This window comes from Podarcis cretensis (genome assembly GCF_951804945.1).
Source record: "Podarcis cretensis genome assembly, chromosome: 13".
Lineage (NCBI taxonomy): Eukaryota > Metazoa > Chordata > Lepidosauria > Squamata > Lacertidae > Podarcis > Podarcis cretensis.
This window is the reverse complement of record NC_137182.1, coordinates 1,998,378-2,018,307: the sequence shown is the minus strand read 5'-3', so window position 1 is coordinate 2,018,307 and position 19,930 is coordinate 1,998,378. Positions and strand designations below refer to the sequence as shown.

The following is a 19,930-nucleotide window of genomic DNA, read 5'->3' as shown; positions in this document are numbered from 1 at the left end:
TGTACTTCTGTTAGCACTCCCGACCCCAGCCACTGGAAGAGCCTCAAGGGATGCCTGCAAAGGCTTCTGGTGTCATCACATGCAAGTAAGTTCAAAAAGGGATCTTCCTGGAGGAATTAGGAACAGGAAAGGTTGAGGGGAAGGGCCCAAGGTTTCATACAGATTACACAGATGCAAACTATAGGCATATTCCCCGGCAACTGCAGGTTTCTTGATTTCTCAGTTGTGCAGTAAGATGAAACACCATATCCCTCAGAGATGACACAACCGAATGCCCAGAAGGAACATTGAAGGGCAGGAAAGACCAACCATGGGTACAACATATGGTGGGGGCTTTTATCCTGCACATGCAATGGTTTGCACACTGTTCCTGTGAAAATGCTAGCTTTTGAGAAGAGGCAACAGAAACCACAACAGGAGAGAAGCAAGATTAAGTTTCATGCAAAGAGGAGAGAATATCCCATATTCTCACAAAAAGACAAAAAAGCCAGAAATAAAGGATGTAAGTGCATCATTAGGCTTTTTAGTTGCCATTTCCCCCCTTAAAGGAACATGTTTTGCAATCAGTGGCAAGGATTGCATGAAATTCCTTGCAGCAGGGGGTGGAGAACCCACCAGACCATTCTGGCCAAGTCCCGCCCACCTGCCCTAGATTATACAGGCAACTTCCCCACTTTCCAAGCCCCCACATGCATAAGCGAAATGCACATGTGGGGAGCACCCTCTAAACAGCTGTTTTACCTATTCAGAAGCATAGATCACAAGGGTAATCTAAGGGGCAGCGTAGACCTTCTTCCTGCTCCCCTCAATCTCGCCAGAAAGGGCAGGGAAGCTGCACAGATGAGCCCAGTGCCAGGAACGGCCTTCTGCCCATCAGCCGCTGAGTGGAGCAGCACAGCAGCCGACAGAGCTCCCACAGGCCATTCTGAGGGGCAGGGCCACAGCTTGTAAGCTTTTTATAATGGAAAACCTTTTTGCTATCAGCTTCAGAAGCAGAAGGGGCTTTCCTCCAGAAGAGCATCCACAAGCTTCATGACCCCAAAGAGGCTGAATTCTCTGAATATTAGTTGCTGGGGGCAACAATGGGATGGCCGCTGCCTTCATGTGCTGGTTGTGGACTTCTCAGAGCCACCTGGGTGGTCAGTTTCAGAATTTCTGGTCCTCTGGGGCTCTTTTTCATTGCTCTTAGTCAAGAAATATGTTTAGCTCCTTCGAGAATTAGGCCTTAAACGTAAGAAAAGCCCTGCTGGATCAAACCAAAAAGCCCAACTAGTCAAGGACACTGCTTCTGTCACTGGCCATCCTGGAGCTTCTGCGAAGCCCTCAAAAAAATAAGGCATAAGGCAACAGCCAACTTGTTGCTCCCCAGCAACTGATTTCAGCCACTGATGGGGCTGGAGGTGGATGGAAAGAACATTTTTAAACCAAATGAGATTAGTAATTGTTTTCAGAGTTATTTCAGGAGATTATATGCACAAGGGCCAGAAAATGAAGGAGATATGGAAGATTTTCTTAAGAAATATGGATTACAAAAAATTTCGCAACAAAGTATGTTGATCTTAAATGAGAAAATAACAGACCAAGAAGTGGAGGGTGCCATTCAAAATATGCAACTAGGGAAATCTCCAGGACCAGATGGACTAACCTCCAGATATTATAAAGCATTGAAAGAATGGTTAGTACAGCCGCTTAAGGAGGTTTGTAATGAAATATTAGAGGGGAAAAAGGCACCTGAATCGTGGAAAGAAGCTTTCATCACACTTATACCAAAGACTGAAACTGAAAAAAACCAGATCAAGAACTACCGCCCTATATCACTACTTAATGTGGATTACAAAATATTTGCTGACATTTTAGCAAAAAGACTGAAGAGGGTTTTAATGGAGGAGATTCATAAGGACCAGGCAGGCTTTCTCCCAGGAAGACACTTATCAGATAATGTAAGGAACATAACTGATATTATGGAACTGCTAACTGTAAATATTAACACGAAGGCAGTCCTGATTTTTGTGGATGCGGAGAAAGCCTTTGATAATATCTCTTGGAAGTTTATGAAGAAGAATCTCCATGGGATGGGGGTAGGTCAAAGGTTTGAAAATGGTATAAGTGCAATATATTCTGAACAAAAGGCTAAGTTAATAGTAAACAATGTGGTTACTGACGAACTTTCCATAGAAAAAGGGACACGGCAGGGGTGCCCGATATCCCCATTACTTTTTATATCAGTCCTGGAGGTTTTGTTGAACATGATCAGGGGGGACCAGCTGGTAAAAGGAGTTCAGGTCGGAGCTAAACACTATAAATTGAAGGCATTTGCAGATGACCTAGTATTGACTTTACAAGAGCCAGACACTAGTACAAAAAGAGTTTTAGAGTTAATTCAATTTTTTGGTCAGGTGGCAGGATTTAAGTTGAACAAACTAAAAACTAAAGTTCTGGAAAAAAACTTAACAAATGTTGAAAGAGAGAGATTCCAAAATGAAACTGGGTTAGTGGTGGTAAAGAAAGTAAAATACTTGGGGATTAACATGACATCTAAAAATGTGAACTTATTTAAAGACAATTATGATAAATATTGGACAGAGGTAAAGAAAGATCTAGAAATATGGCCGAATTTGAAGCTTTCCTTGTTAGGCCGAATTGCAGCGATCAAAATGAATGTATTGCCTAGAATGTTATTTTTGTTTCAGACATTACAAATTGTGGATAAACTAGATTGTTTCAAGAAGTGGCAGAAAGATATATCTAAATTTATCTGGCAGGGCAAAAAGCCCAGAATAAAATTTAAGATACTTACTGATGCAAAAGAAAGACGGGGGTTTGCCCTGCCGGATTTGAGACTGTACTATGAATCGGCAGCTTTCTGCTGGTTGAAAGATTGGCTACTTCTTGAGAATGCAGATATTCTGGATCTGGAAGGATTTGATAATAGGTTTGGTTGGCATGCATATTTATGGTATGACAAGGTTAAAGTTCACAAGGGTTTCAAAAACCATATTGTTAGGAAAGCATTATAGAATGCTTGGATTCAGTACAAGGATTTGTTGGAAAATAAAACTCCTAGGTGGTTATCACCTATGGAGGCTAAGGAGGTGAAGAAACATAACATGGAATCCAAATGGCCGAAATATTCTGAAATCTTAGAACAAGAAAGTGGTGAATTTAAATTACAGAGTTTTGAGAAATTAAAGCCCAAGGTGCGAGATTGGCTTCATTATTACCAAATAATGGAAACTTTTAAACAAGACAGGAAAATTGGCTTCCAGGTGGAGAAATCGAAATTGGAAACAGAACTGTTAGAACCCAATACTAAGAATGTATCAAGAATGTACAATTTGTTGCTGAAGTGGAATACAATAGATGAAACAGTTAAATCAGCCATGATTAAATGGGCACAGGACATTGGTCATGACATTATGTTTGTTGACTGGGAACAGTTATGGACCACCGGTATTAAATTCACGGCATGTAATGCCCTAAGAGAAAATATTATGAAAATGATTTACAGGTGGTACATGACCCCAGTCAAACTTGTGAAGATTTATCATCTGCCCAATAATAAATGTTGGAAATGTAATGAGACTGAAGGTACCTTCTTTCACCTTTGGTGGACCTGCCCAAAGATTAAAGCCTTTTGGGAAATGATCTATAATGAAATTAAGAAGGTACTTAAATGTACTTTTCATAAGAAACCAGATGCATTTCTCTTGGGCATGGTCGGCCAATTGGTGTCAAGGAAGGATAGGACTTTTTTTATGTACGCCACTACAGCAGCAAGGATCCTTCTAGCAAAGTATTGGAAGACACAAGAACTCCCCACACTGGAAGAATGGCAGACGAAAGTGATTGACTTTATGGGATTGGCAGAAATGACTGGCAGAATCCGCGACCAAGAGAAAGAGACTGTGGAAAAAGACTGGAAGAAATTTAAAGCTTATCTTAAGAACTGTTACAATATTGATGAGTGTTAAAATGTCAAAGGGAAGGAAGATGCAGAATTACAACCGAAAATGTTTGATGATTTAAGGTGAAATTGAGAAAGATAACAAATTTAAATTTAATTGGCTAAAATGGTTGCTGAAAAATTGTAAAATAAGGATGTAAAAAGGGTGAGGTATGGGGAAGTCCGAGAAAGGAGGCTTATGAAAATGAGGTTAAGAACTTATATTTGTGTGTTTGTTTGTATTTGTCGATGTTTTTATGTTGTTGTGGTTGTTTTGTTTTACAATTGGAAAACTAATAAAAATTATTATAAAAAAAAATGATTTCAGCCACTGATGTTCAGCAGAAGCCACAGAAGCCCAGTTGCTGGGGACTCTCTACTCTTGCTTGCTGTTCTGACAGCGGCCATGCAGATCCTGCCTGCAAGCAGGACACACCATGTCAGCATGCAGATAACAGCTCATACATGCTGAATGCTTCCCCATGCAAACCAGCTCCCCCAACACAGAAATTTAAACACTCTTCTGACATCCTTAGTGAAGGAAATTATCTTCTGTAGTAATATCTTTAAACAATCTGAAGTGATGTGGTCCAAAAACTTCAGCTGCTATTTCTCTGAACTAGAACTCCAGACATAAAGTACTTCTGCTTTTCAATCTGCCTCTGACACCTTTTCCAGCATCATTGCCGAACAGAGCTCCAAATGATTGCCGTTACATGCACTCACTAAAAGAAGTTGGTCCCTTAAAGAAAAGACTGTGTGGCTGAAAGGAAAAACACAAGGAACTTCCCAGTTTTATTCACAACATCTGGCTTAACAGGAAAATTAGTTAAAGCCTTTAATTCAAGCTGCCAAATATTCCCAACCCCCCTCCCAAAGTTTCATCTTGTTCGTAAAAGATCATGGCCAAAATGAAGAAGGTTCATCTGCTGAAGAGCCCCCACTCTGCTGAAAGCCCAGCTCACCCTGCCACATGCCTGGTCTCAGCAGGGCCGCTCACTGCCCTCTGCCAGGGCTGCTCTCAGGCACACACAATTCCACTTCAGGTTGCAGTCTGGCTTTTGCTGGTGCCTGGATACAGTAGCCACGGGCTTCAAGTCTCCACAAATATCATGCGGGTGGTGCTGTGGTCTAAACCAGTGTTTCCCAACCTTGGGTCTCCAGCTGTTTTCGGACTACAATTCCCATCATTCCTGACACTGGTCTTGCTAGCTAGAGATGATGGGAGTTGTATTCCAAAAACAACTGGAGACCCAAAGTTGGGAAACACTGGTCTAAACCACTGAACCTCTTGGGCTTGCTGATCGGAAGGTCGGAGGTTCGAATCCACGCAATGGGGTGAGCTCCTGTTGCTCTGTCCCAGCTCCTGCCAACCTAGCAGTTCGAAAGCACGTCAAAGTGCAAGTAGATAAATAGGTACCGCTCCAGCGGGAAGGTAAATGGCGTTTCCGTGCGCTCTGGTTTCCGTCACGGTGTTCCATTGCGCCAGAAGCGGTTTAGTCATGCTGGCCACATGACTCGGAAAGCTGTCTATGGACAAACGCTGGCTCCGTAGGCCTAAAAGCGAGGTGAGCGCCGCAACCCCATAGTCACCTTTGACTGAACTTAACCATCCAGGGGTCCTTTACCTCCTACACCTGAATTCTGATTCCCTGCGGGAAAGAGTGGGCTCTGAGCAATGCTTGAAGATCTACTTCCTCATATTCACTTTTTAATCTAAGGTTGCTTTTTAAAAATAAAAGTGCAGACTTCTCAAGTACTCTGCAATAAAAAAGCAATTTATTGATCATGTGAAGCCAAACTGCTGCACTTTCTGCCATCCCAGGCATTTGGCACATCCTTCCCCTTCCTTGCCGTAAAGGGTTCCTATCAGGAAGAGGTGCTTTAACAGCACTGGTTTCCCCCCTGCTTTTTAACTCCATGCATAGCACATTACAGCCAGGGCTGTCAAGAACTGCACATGGTATGTCTCCCCAGCTAACCGTATGAGAATTATTTAAACCTCCCACTCACTTGCACACTCAGAAATCGAGAGAGAGAGAAGCTGCCAGGTAGAATTCAGCTGGCAGATGCACAAGCGATACAAAAACCCGGCAGCAAAGAGTTAAGCCGCCCTTTCCACTTGACTCAAAGCTGCTTCTCCCTTTTTTGCAGAAGAGCTCCTATCCCATCCTTCTTCCAGGCTCACAGTGGCCAATCAAAGCAAAGGGTGGAAATTATTCAGCCTGCCTCCCAACCCAAAGAGCTGTAATGGCCATATATGGTAAAAACCACTGTCAGAGCCCTGCACTGACAGCTGTGGAAATGCTGCAGCAGCAGCAGCAGCAGCAGCAGCAGTGGTGGAGGCAGGGCTGCAGAGAGAGAGAGAGAGAGAGAGAGAGAGAGAGAGAGAGAGAGAGAAATGCAAAGAACAGGCAGCTTGGCTTCCTCTCTCTCTCTCTCTCTGCCCCCCCCCAAATGAGAGTGGGAAATAGGCACTCGTCTGCCCTGCCAGCATCAGGGCCACAAAGCACATGTGAAAACACCCACACAGTAAATTGTGGCGGCTTCTACACCAGGATTCTGATCATAGTTATTATTCCTGCTATAAGAATATGGCAAAAGCTTTCATAGGAAGAAAAAGAGAGGCATTTGATCTGTTTGTTGCTACAGAATGAGGCTGGAAGAACAGGGCGGTTGCCTGATGCTGCCGGCACGGCTGGCTCTCCCCAGCCCAGTTCATGCAAGAGATGTTACTGGGAGGCCTGTGCCCTCAGCCTGTTGGGAGGCAGGTTCTCCACAAAGCAGCTCCCCAAAATCTTACATGGCCTTAACAGACCCTTTGAATGCCACTGAAATGCACCATATCTGCTTCAGACAGCAACAGCCACCTAAAGACCAGCAGGGCTTCAACATTAAAACACACGTGGCTTTAAGAGTATCCACACAGAGGAAGGAAGGAAGCCTGTCCGGCTGAGACTGGAACAGATAAATTCGACTAGGGGTGCTTGAAATTCTATTGTCTCTTCTGAGGTGCAGTGCAAGCAAGCCCTTGCTGCAAGAAAGGCATATTAAGTGCTGTTTGACAGCTTCACTTATCACAAGTAAGGAAATCTAACAGAACTGCACAGGAATGGGATTTCACAATATTCATACAGGTTCTGGGCTAGTTTTTTATTATACTGAAAACCCTCTGGTACTTAGCTTATCTAACAGATACCCTGAATTATCAACTATTCCTTCTGTTTCAAATTTTCAGTCTGCAAGGTTATGCAACCAAAGCAACAATGTCCATGCACAACAGAGATATATCAACATGCTTGGGAGAACCCTCAAGGTTTGTGAAAGTACCCCCCCCCAAAAAAAAACCCTAAGGGAAGAGACCCAAAAACAATCCAATGAGGACAGAGTATGTTCAGTGGGAACAAAATGTTGAATGTTGCTAGGAAACGAAGAGTGACCCAATAGTACTTCATGCTGCAACATTTTATTGCAGTCCTTGACTTACCATGAGACTGCAGAACTGAAGGGAAGCAAACACACATACTGGGTTCAGAGGAACAAGGGCCATAGGAGGTTGTGCTCCCTGCCTCCCAGGAAGATCATCATGTCAAGGGGCAGATCAGTCTCATCCCATTGGTCAGGGAATGAGCAGCTGTGGGGAGACTGTTTTCCTGCCTAAAAAGGCCACATTGATCCAACTGTCAGCTGCGCTGGGACAGGGTTTTTTTGAAATCTGTGGTAAGTTGCCCTGAAAATAAGTCAACCAGAAGGCAGAACACAAATGTTCAACATAAACCATCAGGGTCTTTGGCCTCCTAGTCCCCTACAAAAATACTAATTCATTTTAGCCCAGGTTCTGAATTCTAAGTCTACATACAAGAAGCAAGATCCCTGACTGCAAAGTTAAGGCTATGCATGGACATTCCAAATGACCGCAGCTCAGTGGCGGATGATGTGTTCAATCCCCAGCAGCTCCACATACGGTGGGAGAAGCCCTGCCTGAACCCTGGACAACACACTCTCAGTGTAAACAAAAGAAAGTTAGATAAACCGATGGTCCAGCTCAGTATAAGGAAGCTCCTGATGTTTATATTATGTTCACACAACCATTTGAACTTGCAATAAGTCAGTAGGTGGAGCCTGCTAGCACGGTCCCACTCTTACACGCACGTTCGCTTTATAACTGTGGAAGCAGTTCTTCCATTTTGTATGTCTTCACATTTCTATTAAAAAAAAGAATTAAAGCAATTTCAAATACAATGTGCCAAGGATGGGAGCTGTTAGTTTGGAGAGAGAGAGGCCTCTAAGCTAGCAAAACTGGTGCTTGTTAAGATACAAAATGACTATGATGAATGCGTTGCCAACAACACCAAATTCTAGCAGTCACGTGACCCATGTTTCTATCTACTGGACTTTTCGTATTCTGAAGGAAAAATAAAATATTGTAATAATTGGGCAGAGTAAGCTACAGGACCACGTTTAAACTATTGTTTAAAATACCACTTACCTTGTGTAGAGGAAGAACCAGGAATGCACCACCACCGCTAGCCTCTATTATTATTGCAACAAAGTTGGGATTTACTGCACAAAAAGAACTGTCCCACGTCACCCGAGAAACTCTAATGTCATCGTAACACTGGTCGTTTTTCACTGCTTGACCAAAGACGTGCCGAAACTTGCTCTGTCGTACCACTCGTCTCATTGTTTCTGCAGAAGAAGAAAATTCAGCATGGGTTACTGTTTCTCTGATTCCTCCAGTTAGGGTGCTTCCAGATGAAGGTTTAATATCGCAAATGGGTTGTTGGCAACATTTTTTAAAAAATAAAAATACATCAGATTATCCATTTCTGGATTAAGTAGGGAAAATATACATACTAAAATTTTGACATTGTGTGGACAGACAAATGAGGAGCACCAATAAACACCCATCTGGAAGGACCCTGGAACAGCCGAGGTAACCTCTTTGCTCCACTGACAAGATAATTTGCAATGGTTTGGTATGGTTTCAAATTGGATGGAGGACCGTGTGTTGAGATTCCTGCATCACAGCAGGTTGGACTGATGACCTTTGGGATCCCTTCCAACTCCACAATTCTGTGCTTCCAAATACCTAATTTTGAGCTCTGGAACAGTGCCAGCTAACTCATAATCCAGATCAACTATTTTGTTTAAATACTATTGTTTGGTTCTCTGAGTTCACTGTAGTTTATTGAATGGTTTGTTGTAATTGGGAGCCTATTATTCAGCTATTCAAGCAGAATATAAATTTACTGAGTACACACCCAAGCTTAACAGGGCTACTGTGGAGTAAGCACATTGATGCTTGCACCCTTCATTTGTCTTCATTATGTTTCAGAATAGGAACCTTTCCCAAAAACATTGCAGTAACACTAGAAATATGCCAAAACTCAGAAGAAGGAAAGAACAAGTATCCATGATTGCATGTGGGGAGGACGTCCAATTTAGTCAACATGACTGGCAACAATCTCATGAGAATCAAGAACGCTGCCAAAAACGATACTCTCCAAAGTCACCACCTAAGACTACATTTGGACATTTGACCAGACCAACAAACAAACCAACTCCGTGCAAAACAAACCATGATCAATTGTCTGATCAAATATTGTCCAGTGTTGGTTGAGTACATAAAAAGCTTTATCTTTATCAGAACAATAAAAATAGAATTATCAGCAGGTTATGATACTTATGCTAATTACAATTATAAATTAGCTAACTTATTGTGATGCAATAGAAGCAAAACATTTAACTGAATTATTTTAACTCAATGTTAGGTAAGGTTCTCTGATTAGCCATGGCATTGTGGCTGCATAGAATATCTGACCACCGACAAACAACCGGTCATACTATTTGACATGTCAAATGACCTCAGCACCAGCCCTGCTGAAAACTACTGGGAACATCCTCCCCCTGATTAGGATTTCACAAAATTCCAAGCAAGAACTAAAAAAAGTGCTTAAGCGCAAGGTCCTTGACAGAAACCTCTGGTTACCAAACCATCAAATCAAATGCTGCCTCCTCCCACCCCACGTAAGGTGTGGGCCATTACACACAAATCTGCCTGAAAATAAGGATTAGGGAAGTGTTCTTGACACACACAGATCCCCTTTTTAAAAACAAAACAAAAAAACAGCAACCCTTAACTGCTTGTGTGATTGAACCTAAACAAAGATAATCTGTTTTTGGTAAATTTGTGAGTGAAGTTAATGGCCTGTACATCTACAGTTAAGAATGTGAATCAACTAAGCAAAACATGGAAATACTAAATTGCAAAAGCTCTGTTAAGTTGTGGGCGAACATAACAGACGACACAGCGATTTCTCCAGAGCAGCTCTTTATTTGTAAGCTGGACAGAACTGAACAGCAAACAGCTCAGCCGGCCTGCTTTTATAGGCAGACGGCTGTCAACATTGTAGCAACAACCACCCAGGGTTTCCCGCCTAAAGTAACTGATGTGGAAGCCCAGGGTGAGAACTTTAGTACATAACACTCATCTGTAGTGCACGCTGCATTATTAACAAGAGAAAATGCTTTAGAGTTCTATCAGCTTCCAGCAAAATCTCAACATTTTTGGTAGCGTTCTAAAAATGCAGCCACGATTTCTGAAGCACCCAGGTTTCTGAGAGGTGCTTTGCTTTGTTCCAAGTCAGACATCTTTATACGCAGTGTGTTGATACTACACACAGAGATTGTAACATTAACCCTGAAACAATAAAGCTTGTTAAAGCTACCAGGCCAACTACAACGGAGGCAATTCTCCAAAGCACCTGAAACTTACTAAAGCCCTGCCCTATAGCTAGGAGGAGGACTGCCCAACCCTTTCTGCAGAGACTGGTAACAAGGAGCCAGTCATGGAGTGTGTCTCAGGTACAGCTGGTCCACCTGGGAATAGGCTACCAGCTGGTTCCACACAGACCAAACAGCTGCCAAATTGTAAGGACAAACATTTAGTAGTGACCTGAATGGAGTTCAAGACAGTGATCCAAAGGTGAAAGATTCCATCTCTCTTAATCCAAGAGTCTTAGGCAACTCTGTGGTGACATCTTTTTTAAAAAATTACATTAGTGGGAATTTTATACTTTTACAAACAGCAGAGCAGATGGCTCATTAGCACACACACAAAAAACCTTTTATCAACAGCAAAACTACTTGTGGGCGGAAACGATGGCAAACCAGGAACGGACTACTGCATTCATTTTTTAAAAAAATAATATTTATTACCTTTTCCAACAATTTAAACACTACAAAAAATAAAAACCATACAATACAATACAATACAATACAATACAATACAATACAAACAAAAAACAAAAAAACACTATACATTACACTAACAAAACACTAACATTAAACTAACAAAACAAAACAAACACAATTTAAAACACATCAAATAATTTCAATATCTTATCTTTCATTCCCTTATTTCCGCGACCTCCTCACACCTCCCTTTTTGTATTCCACTTCTAATTTTTTCAGCAATTCCTTTCCATCTTCCTCTATTTTTAATCCTATAATTATCTAAACACATTCTAACCTTATTTTCCCTTTAATACTCTATTAATCTATTTATCCTTAATTCCTTATAACATTTCTACCAAACCCATATAACTTCATTCCAACATTTTTCTAACATTCATTAATTTTACAGTATTTCCGTAAATAGTCTTTAAACTTTTTCCAGTCTTCTTCCACCGACTCTTCTCCCTGGTCTCGGATTCTGCCAGTCATTTCCGCCAATTCCATGTAGTCCATCAACTTCATCTGCCATTCTTCCCGGGTGGGTAGATCTTGTGTCTTCCAATATTTTGCGATGAGTATTCTTGCTGCTGTTGTTGCAAAACGTTCTATCCTTCTTTGGCACCAGTTGGCCGACCATGCCCAGGAGAAAGGCCTCTGGTTTCTTCAGGAAGGTATATTTAAATACCTTTTTCATTTCGTCATAAATCATCTCCCAGAATGTCTTAATCCTTGGGCATGTCCACCAAAAGTGAAAGAATGTACCTTCTATCTCATTACATTTCCAACATTTATTATCGGGCAAATGGTAAATTTTTGCAAGCCTGACTGGTGTCCACCTGTAAATCATTTTCATTAAGTTTTCTCTTAGGGCATTACATGCCGTAAATTTCATACCTGTGGTCCATAACTGTTCCCAGGCAGCCATCATTATGTTATGTCCAACATCTTGTGCCCATTTAATCATAACTGATTTCACCATTTCATCCTGAGTGTTCCATCTCAGCAACAAGTTATACATTCTTGACAAATGCTTAATTTTTGGATCAAACAATTCTGTTTCCAATTTTGATTTTTCCACCTGGAAGCCAACTTTTTTATCCGAATTATATGCCTCCATTATTTGGTAATTAATGAAGCCAATCTCGCACTTTATTTTCAAAGCTCTGCAATTTTATTCTGTCTCCATCTTGTTCCAAAATTTCCCAATATTTCGGCCATTTGGCCTCCATATTGAGTTTTTTCTGTGCCTTTGCTTCCATTGGTGACAACCATCTTGGGGTTTTCTTTTCCAACAAATCCTTATATCTTATCCAAACATTAAACAATGCTTTTCTAACAATGTGATTTTTAAACGCTTTATGTGCTTTTACCTTATCATACCACAAATATGCATGCCACGGACTACTGCATTCAATATCCGTGTATATGTGCCTGACATTTTCTTCCTCAGGCATCACCTTGTTATGGTTTAAATAAGAGTAATGAAACACCGAGTCTTCGGAATTGCTTTCCTTGGAGGTTTTCAAAAAGACAGACTGGCCATCACAATAAACCAGGGTGAATAGTCTGCCTTCAGTGTGCAGATGGCTCCTCCCTCGCTCCTCCGCTAATGGGAGCAACAAATCACAAACCATGACTGATAAGCCAAAAGCAAGCTTTGGGTTGCTATCTGGAGCAAAACAAAGCCTTGTTCTTGGTTCGAATGTAACGCTAGGCCAGGGACCCTGGCTTGTTGTTCCTATGAAAGGAGCAACAAAGTGGGAACCATCTGCATGTTCACAGCAAACCATCTATGTAAATATGTAAATTCAGTCACTGTCAAGTATTTCTTAACGGTGTTAGAAACTCAGATACATAACCTAATTGCCAAAAGGCACCTGAAACCAAGGTTAGGTAGCCACAATTGAATGTCTAAGTGCCATTCTCACCCCCCACCCAATGAAATGTGTTGTTGTTGTTATTATTAATTTAATTTCTATACCACTTTATATTTTAAAGAAAAAATCTTAAAGTGGTTTACAACACATGAAAACATCAAATAAAACAATTCAGAACAAAACAAATTCAATCTTCAAGGAAAGTATTTCAGATCCTTCTCCAAGTAACATTTTGCTTTCCCAATACTTATTTACCCGCTTAATTTAGCTCATACTACAGCAGAAATACTCTAGGAAGCCAATGGGGTGTAGTGGTTAGTGTGTCAGATTATGACCTGGAAGATGAGGGTTCAAATCCCCACTCAAGTCATGAAGCTCCCTGGGTGACCTTGGGCCAGCCACAGCATCTTAACCTACCTCAATCAATGGGTTGCTGGAAGCATTAATTGAGAAGGGGAGTGAACCATGGACAAAAAAGTGGGACATAAATGCAATAAATAAACACTTCTGCTCACCTGCTTAGGAAGGCTGGAGGAGTTGGCCAGATAGAGATGTCAGTTGCTAACCTGGCATACAGAGATCTCCATGTGGTCGCAATTGGGCCTGCAAAACGCCAGTTGCAAAACGCGCCTGGCGAATTTCAAACACTGCTTAGGGATGCATGTCTGAAGTTCAGGCCATCCTGTCATAAGGCAAAGAATCAATGGGCACATTAACAGCACAGACCTCTCCTCTTCATGCACCGAGCTTTGCAAAGTGTGAAGAGTAGATGTCCCTGCTTTAAGCAACCAATACTGTAAAGGAGGCAAGAAAGTGAAGAGAGGGGACAAACTGGGGAAGAACAGGCATTTATTTCAGTTGCACCTACTTATGCTTGGTTGCTGTGGGATATGAGGTGTCACTGAGCTCTGCAAGTGAGGCCCTCCTTGCAGGAGCTTCCACACAATGCCCTTTTGGAATTCCCTTCCCTTGAAAGACCTTCCTCTTTCAACAAACCTTTAAACTGAAATCTTTCTCGGCTTGTATATGAACTGGACTTGTTTTTTTTAGAAAATTGTTTTATCACTTGTTTGTCACACTAGGTGCCTTTGGGAGGGTGAGATATAAATTTGATTAGTAAGCCAATAAAAGAAGGGGTTCTGTCAAAGTCTCTTTGGAAAAGGTGGGTTTTGAAGAGGCATTTAGAGGAATAACAGTTATTCCCACTACCAACTGAATGTTAGCATGTTCTGTGGGAGGGGGCCAGATATCACAAGCAGAGTTCTCAACACGGTGACTCAACACTCACAATTCCCACAACTCTCTGGAGAAGGAACAAAGGGAGCCATGGTAGTCAAACCAGTTTAAAACCAATAGAACTTTGCACTGTAGATATATGCTCAGATTAGATCCTTTCTATGGTCTTGGGCTGATGATTACTAACATCTATAATTCATTCAGAATCATTTACTTGGGACTCTCTCATTTAAAGGTATGTGGGAGGCTAATAGTAGAATCCCACACATGTCTAGTAGTCAGAAGCATAGACACTGCTGAAAACCATCAGATTTGTTGCTGACTAACAGACAAGTGAGAGCTGGACCATAAAGAAGGCTGATCGCCGAAGAATTGATGCTTTTGAATTATGGTGCTGGAGGAGACTCTTGAGAGTCCCATGGACTGCAAGAAGATCAAACCTCTCCATTCTGAAGGAAATCAGCCCTGAGTGCTCACTGGAAGGACAGATTGTGAAGCTGAGGCTCCAGTACTTTGGCCACCTCATGAGAAGAGAAGACTCCCTGGAAAAGACCCTGATGTTGGGAAAGATTGAGGGCACAAGGAGAAGGGGGCGACAGAGGACGAGATGGTTGGATAGTGTTTTCGAGGTTACCAGCATGAGTCTGACCAAGCTGCGGGGGGCAGTGGAGGACAGGAGTGCCTGGCGTTCTCTGGTCCATGGGGTCACGAAGAGTCGGACACGACTAAACGACTAAACAACAACAAACAGACAAGTCTTTAGTTCATTTCTCCCATAGCTCAATGTTGAAAAATTCATCTTGGGACGCAACTTGCCTCCAGTGTTCGAAATTTGTCAGGCGCATTTTGCACCTGGATATCGGCCACTTGCTACCAAGTGAAGATGCCTGGGTGCCAGGATGGCATCTGACACCTCTACCATCTGGAGGTGCATGCCTGGAGATCTTTGGATCTTGACTGTTTTCACACACTAGCAACACATCCTGTAGAATTCTATCCAATATATTTTATCTGAACAATCAGAATGAATTTCAGGAACCAAGAAGTCATATTGAAAAGACAGACTTTTGAGCCATCTCTCCCAAATTAAAATCTAGGAAGAATCCCAGTCTATGCTCTCCAAGCTACTCAACCAGTGGAATAAAGGATGGGAAATGGAAACAGCGCTCTCCAGCCCTGGGGTGTTGCAATGGCACAGCACAATGGCTCTCCCCACTCAGCTACACACTCACTTGACAGATACTGTGCCCTTGCAGGAACACCCTTCTTGCTCTGGCTGCCTGGTTTGTGGTGACTCATTTATGCATGCATTTTGTCATCATGATAAGATAGGCAAGGCAAGACTTGTACTTGGGCCAGTACATTTTCATAACAGCTTTGAAAGAACATCCACTGGTTAGATTTCCTCCCACAAGGCTTGCCAAAAGCTATATAAATCTGATGTTTTACAACAAGCAAGTCAGAAATGAAGCTGTCTCACGCAAGCAACGCTAAACCTGCACACCAAAACTATATTTACAGTCACTGCACAAGGAGGAAGTGAGCGAAAGTTGGCCAGAATCTCTAATACCTCAGTAAATAGGAAAACCAAGGTGTACTAATGCCCTGGGTAAGAAGGCTATATCATCTTACCTCAAAAAGGACCTTTCAAAAATCACACATTCATACATGACCTTTTTAGTTGTAGGTACAAACTTCTTATATGTGAATATGTAAGACTACATTTTTTCAATTGATTAAATGCCACCTGTCCATGTTTCCACCCGCCCCCCTCCCAAAAAACCCCTAGTAATCTTAAAATAGCTGAGGAAGTGTCATTTCTAATAATGGGGAGAAAATTTACAAAATGACTATTTTCCTTTACACACACACACACACACCCACACACCCCTTTCTCCCTTGGTTTTCCTGTTATGAAGCCACAGCACGCTCAACAGAAACTGTGCAAGATGAACACACACATGCTCCACAGCCTCTCCAAGCCTTCATTTCCATAGCCAAGGGAGTGATTCTTGGCTCTGAATCACAGTCATGTTGATTTGGCTCCCTTTCAAAACAAAGGAGGTGTATGAGAAGTACAGAGCAGCAGACAGAAGAAACATGCAGATTCCAGTTATGAGAAGAACAAATGATGGATCCCCTGAAATGCATCCAATAAAGTTCAGATGAAAAATTAAACAAAGGTTACCTAGTGTCTGAAAGCAAGAGGGGTTTTGCTGCCTCCATTTTAAGCCCTGAAGACAATTTTTCTAACCTAATTAGGTTTTTCATGTTGCGAAACATATGCCCTCCCCCATGATGACAGAGGGAGGGGTGTGTGAAGAGCCACTGGCACCAAGGCTGGTTCATAGTTATCAAGATGCAATGGTTCCATGTGCTACAGAGGGTGGGGTATCTGAGAGAAAAGGGAGAGGAGGAAGCAGATGGGAGAAATTGTAAAGGCCCTTCCTATTTGGAACAAGGAGTTTTGTCCCTGGCAAATAACAACACTAGTCCACAAGCTGGCTAATGTTTCCTTAACTATATTCAGTAAGAAGATGAAAGGAATTCCAAGTGCTTTTGTTCATAAATACTGCATTTTATATAGCATAAACTAAAAAGAGATACAAAGCAAACACTTTTCATTGCACCATTTGCTGGGGCAATAAGACACAAAATTCTTTATCAGGGAGCATCCACACAAGTTGTGATCCCCTTTCACAACAGTAGGCACCAAATGATCCTAAATCCTTATTCTCCATTCTGCCTTAGCTGAGAAATCAATTCCCTCCCTGAATCCACATCTGGTTGCAAGTTAACACTGTGATAGACATCTCCTCAACTTCCAAAGGATGTCAGACTTTGACCTGATGAACTGACCCACAGCTTGTGATTGTCAGGAAACAGCCAATTGTCAATAAAGTCCTACCTGGGTCCCCAAAACTCTTTGTAAGTAGAACTATTAGAATAGCTAAAGGTAAATGTAAAGGTACCCCTGACCGTTAGATCCAGTCGCAGACGACTCTGGGGTTGCACGCTCATCTCGCTCTATAGGCCGAGGGAGCCAACATCCGCAGACAGCTTCTGGGTCATGTGGCCAGCATGACTAAACCGCTTCTGGTGAACCAGAGCAGCACACAGAAACGCCGTTTACCTTCCGCTGGAGAGGTACCTATTTATCTACTTGCACTTTGACGTGCTTTCAAACTGCTAGGTGGGCAGGAGCTGGGACCAAACAATGGGAGCTCACCCCGTCGCGGGGATTCGAACCGTCGACCTTCTGATCAACAAGCTCTAGGCTCTATGGATTAGACCACAGCGCCACCCGCATTTGAACTAAAAGGTTTTGTTATTGTTGTTTTCCTGATGCAACGTTCTGCCTCTTACCTTTTAAAATTCTTTTAAAAATTTGGCTATCCCCAGAGTGCGGCAGGTAGGCTAGGTGCTCTCTCTGTCTCCCCTACTGGATACCTGCCTTGAACCACTAATAATCTCTCCTGTCAGGGGGTAGAAGGTGCTAAGGTGGTGTGGTGGAAACCTACGACCAGCCTACCTTGAGAGGTAATTGTGGGAGGAAAGGAGTAAAAAGGTTCTTTACCCCTCCTTCTGTTCCCCTTCAACTCCCATCATTCCCAACCATTCCTAGCTTGACAATCAGCTTTCCAACCAAAGCAGGCTTTACATTCACATGAAACTCACTTTAATTCTCTTTTATCTTTTGCTGGCAGGAGGCCCAGAGTTCAGGTATTCCACCACGGTTTGGAGGATCAGGAATGTGCCATGGAAAGCACTCCTTTTGGATTGTACTAACCAAACTCTTCTTTCAAATAGCCTCCATACCATTATTTAAAGTGGGTTTGAAAACCATGATTTGGAGATTAAAGCTAATCACAGTTTGCCCAATTCAGACATCGCGGCAACCTGGAAATGGAGGAAGGCGGCCGTGCATGAGAGCAGAGGGGAGCGCATGCAGGCCTGCAGCATTCTCTTGGTCCTCCAAATTATGGCTTGGAGGACTGTCTAATCTGAACATATAGGTTGTAGTGTTGTTTTCATTTGTCACAAAAATGGATTGAAAGTTGGCACATTTTCCTGTTTTTAAGAACTGTCTAAAGAGGAAAACAGATGTACTTCTGAAGCTTGGAGGAGTTTCAACCTGTTTATGCAAGAGGAAATACATCCTGCTAGGGAAGACTTTCAGGAAAAGCCACTACAGGAGCAAAAATCCTGCTTTGCCTCTGAAAAGGGAGATGTTTACACAGGGCCAGAGATAAACGAAAAACTCAAAATCTGTATTTCGCTTTGAATGATGATTTGGACAATCCAAATTACAGATCAGCTTGGCAAAGGAAAGCATTCCTTTGCCACATCATCCCAGTGCCTGCAGGCCTTTTCCTTCTTGCATTCTAAGGTCCTGCACTGCACTTTGGCCATCAGGGTATTTATTCCTGATTCCCTGTGGATATGCACTGAGCTCCCAGGAAGCACCTTGCTCCCTTAATACCATATTATGGGTTATCTGTCCATTCAGTGTGTTAAAAGGAGCACCTGGATTTTTTGTCAGGCTAAAATATTAGGAGGAGGATGTGATATAATATTAGAAAAATTAAACTCACCCAAAAGGAAGTCTGGTATGTTCTGCTGCAGCAGCATCCACACACCACTTCCAAATATAAAAATAAGGACACAGTTTCTAGGTTAATCTGTTACATCAATCCTTGCTGTTAGGATAAAACAATCTAACATAAGATAACGACATAGGAAACTGCCTTATACGGAGTCAGATTCCTTGGCCTATCACAATCAGCACTGTCTACACCAGGGCTCAGCAAACTTTTTCATCAGGGGGGCGGTCCACTGTCCCTCAGAACTTTTGGGGGACCGGACTATTTTTGAATAATATAAATGCCCTGCAAGCTGGTCCTGCAGCTGCCTCCGGACCTGGAGGAGGAACGCACTCTGCATGCGCTCAGGAGCGCGTCTTGGCAATGCCCGCTGACCGGCGTTGTTGACAAGCAGCATCGGCCCGTCCCCGCGGAGCTTCCACATGGCGTGCACCACGCACTGCGGACCGCCGTCCGAGGCCAGGTCAGCAGGCAGGCTGTGAATGCAAAGCGCCGGCCAGGAGGCGCACAGCTTGCGCTCCAGCTGCTCCAGCGCAGTCGAGCATGCCACCAGGAGCCGCACCAACCTGGGCGCCAGGCGTGGGGCCAGCAGGCGCGCCAGGCTCCGGCTGAAGCCCCACGACACGCCCATCACGAGGCCCAGACACGCCAGCCGCCCACCATGGCTGCGCTGGGTTTACCTCAGCATGCAGCGAGGCTTCAGACTGGTTGCAGGAACTTCCTGCAGCCAATCCAAAGCCACAGCTGCGTTGCCGCCCACCCAGAAGCCACGCCAGCGTCGCGGAAGTCAGTCCCTGTGCGGTGAGGCATCCACAGTGTACGGGCCAGATTTATGAGTCTGGGGGGACGCATCCAGCCCCTGGGCCATAGTTTGCCGACTCCTGGTCTACACGGATCAAGGGAACAGCTCTTGCCAGGATTTTGAGACAGGTTTCTCTCCCAGTCTACCTAGATGCCAGAGATTGGACCTGGGACCTTCCCCACACAAAGTACATGCTTTGCCACTGAGATGTGGTCAGTCTTCTGTGGTG

General features: G+C 43.1%; 1 protein-coding gene across 2 annotated transcripts in view; it reads right to left on the bottom strand.

Moving 5' to 3' along the window:
* CORO1C (coronin 1C) overlaps positions 1–19,930 on the bottom strand; it is a 73,846-nt gene that overhangs the window by 35,234 nt on the left and 18,682 nt on the right. For both annotated transcript variants that reach the window (XM_079949778.1, XM_079949777.1), the window contains exon 2: positions 8,433–8,632. In XM_079949778.1, the coding sequence (XP_079805904.1) occupies positions 8,433–8,627 (195 nt within the window). In that variant the 5' untranslated portion in view covers positions 8,628–8,632. The remainder of the gene's footprint in view (positions 1–8,432; positions 8,633–19,930) is intronic.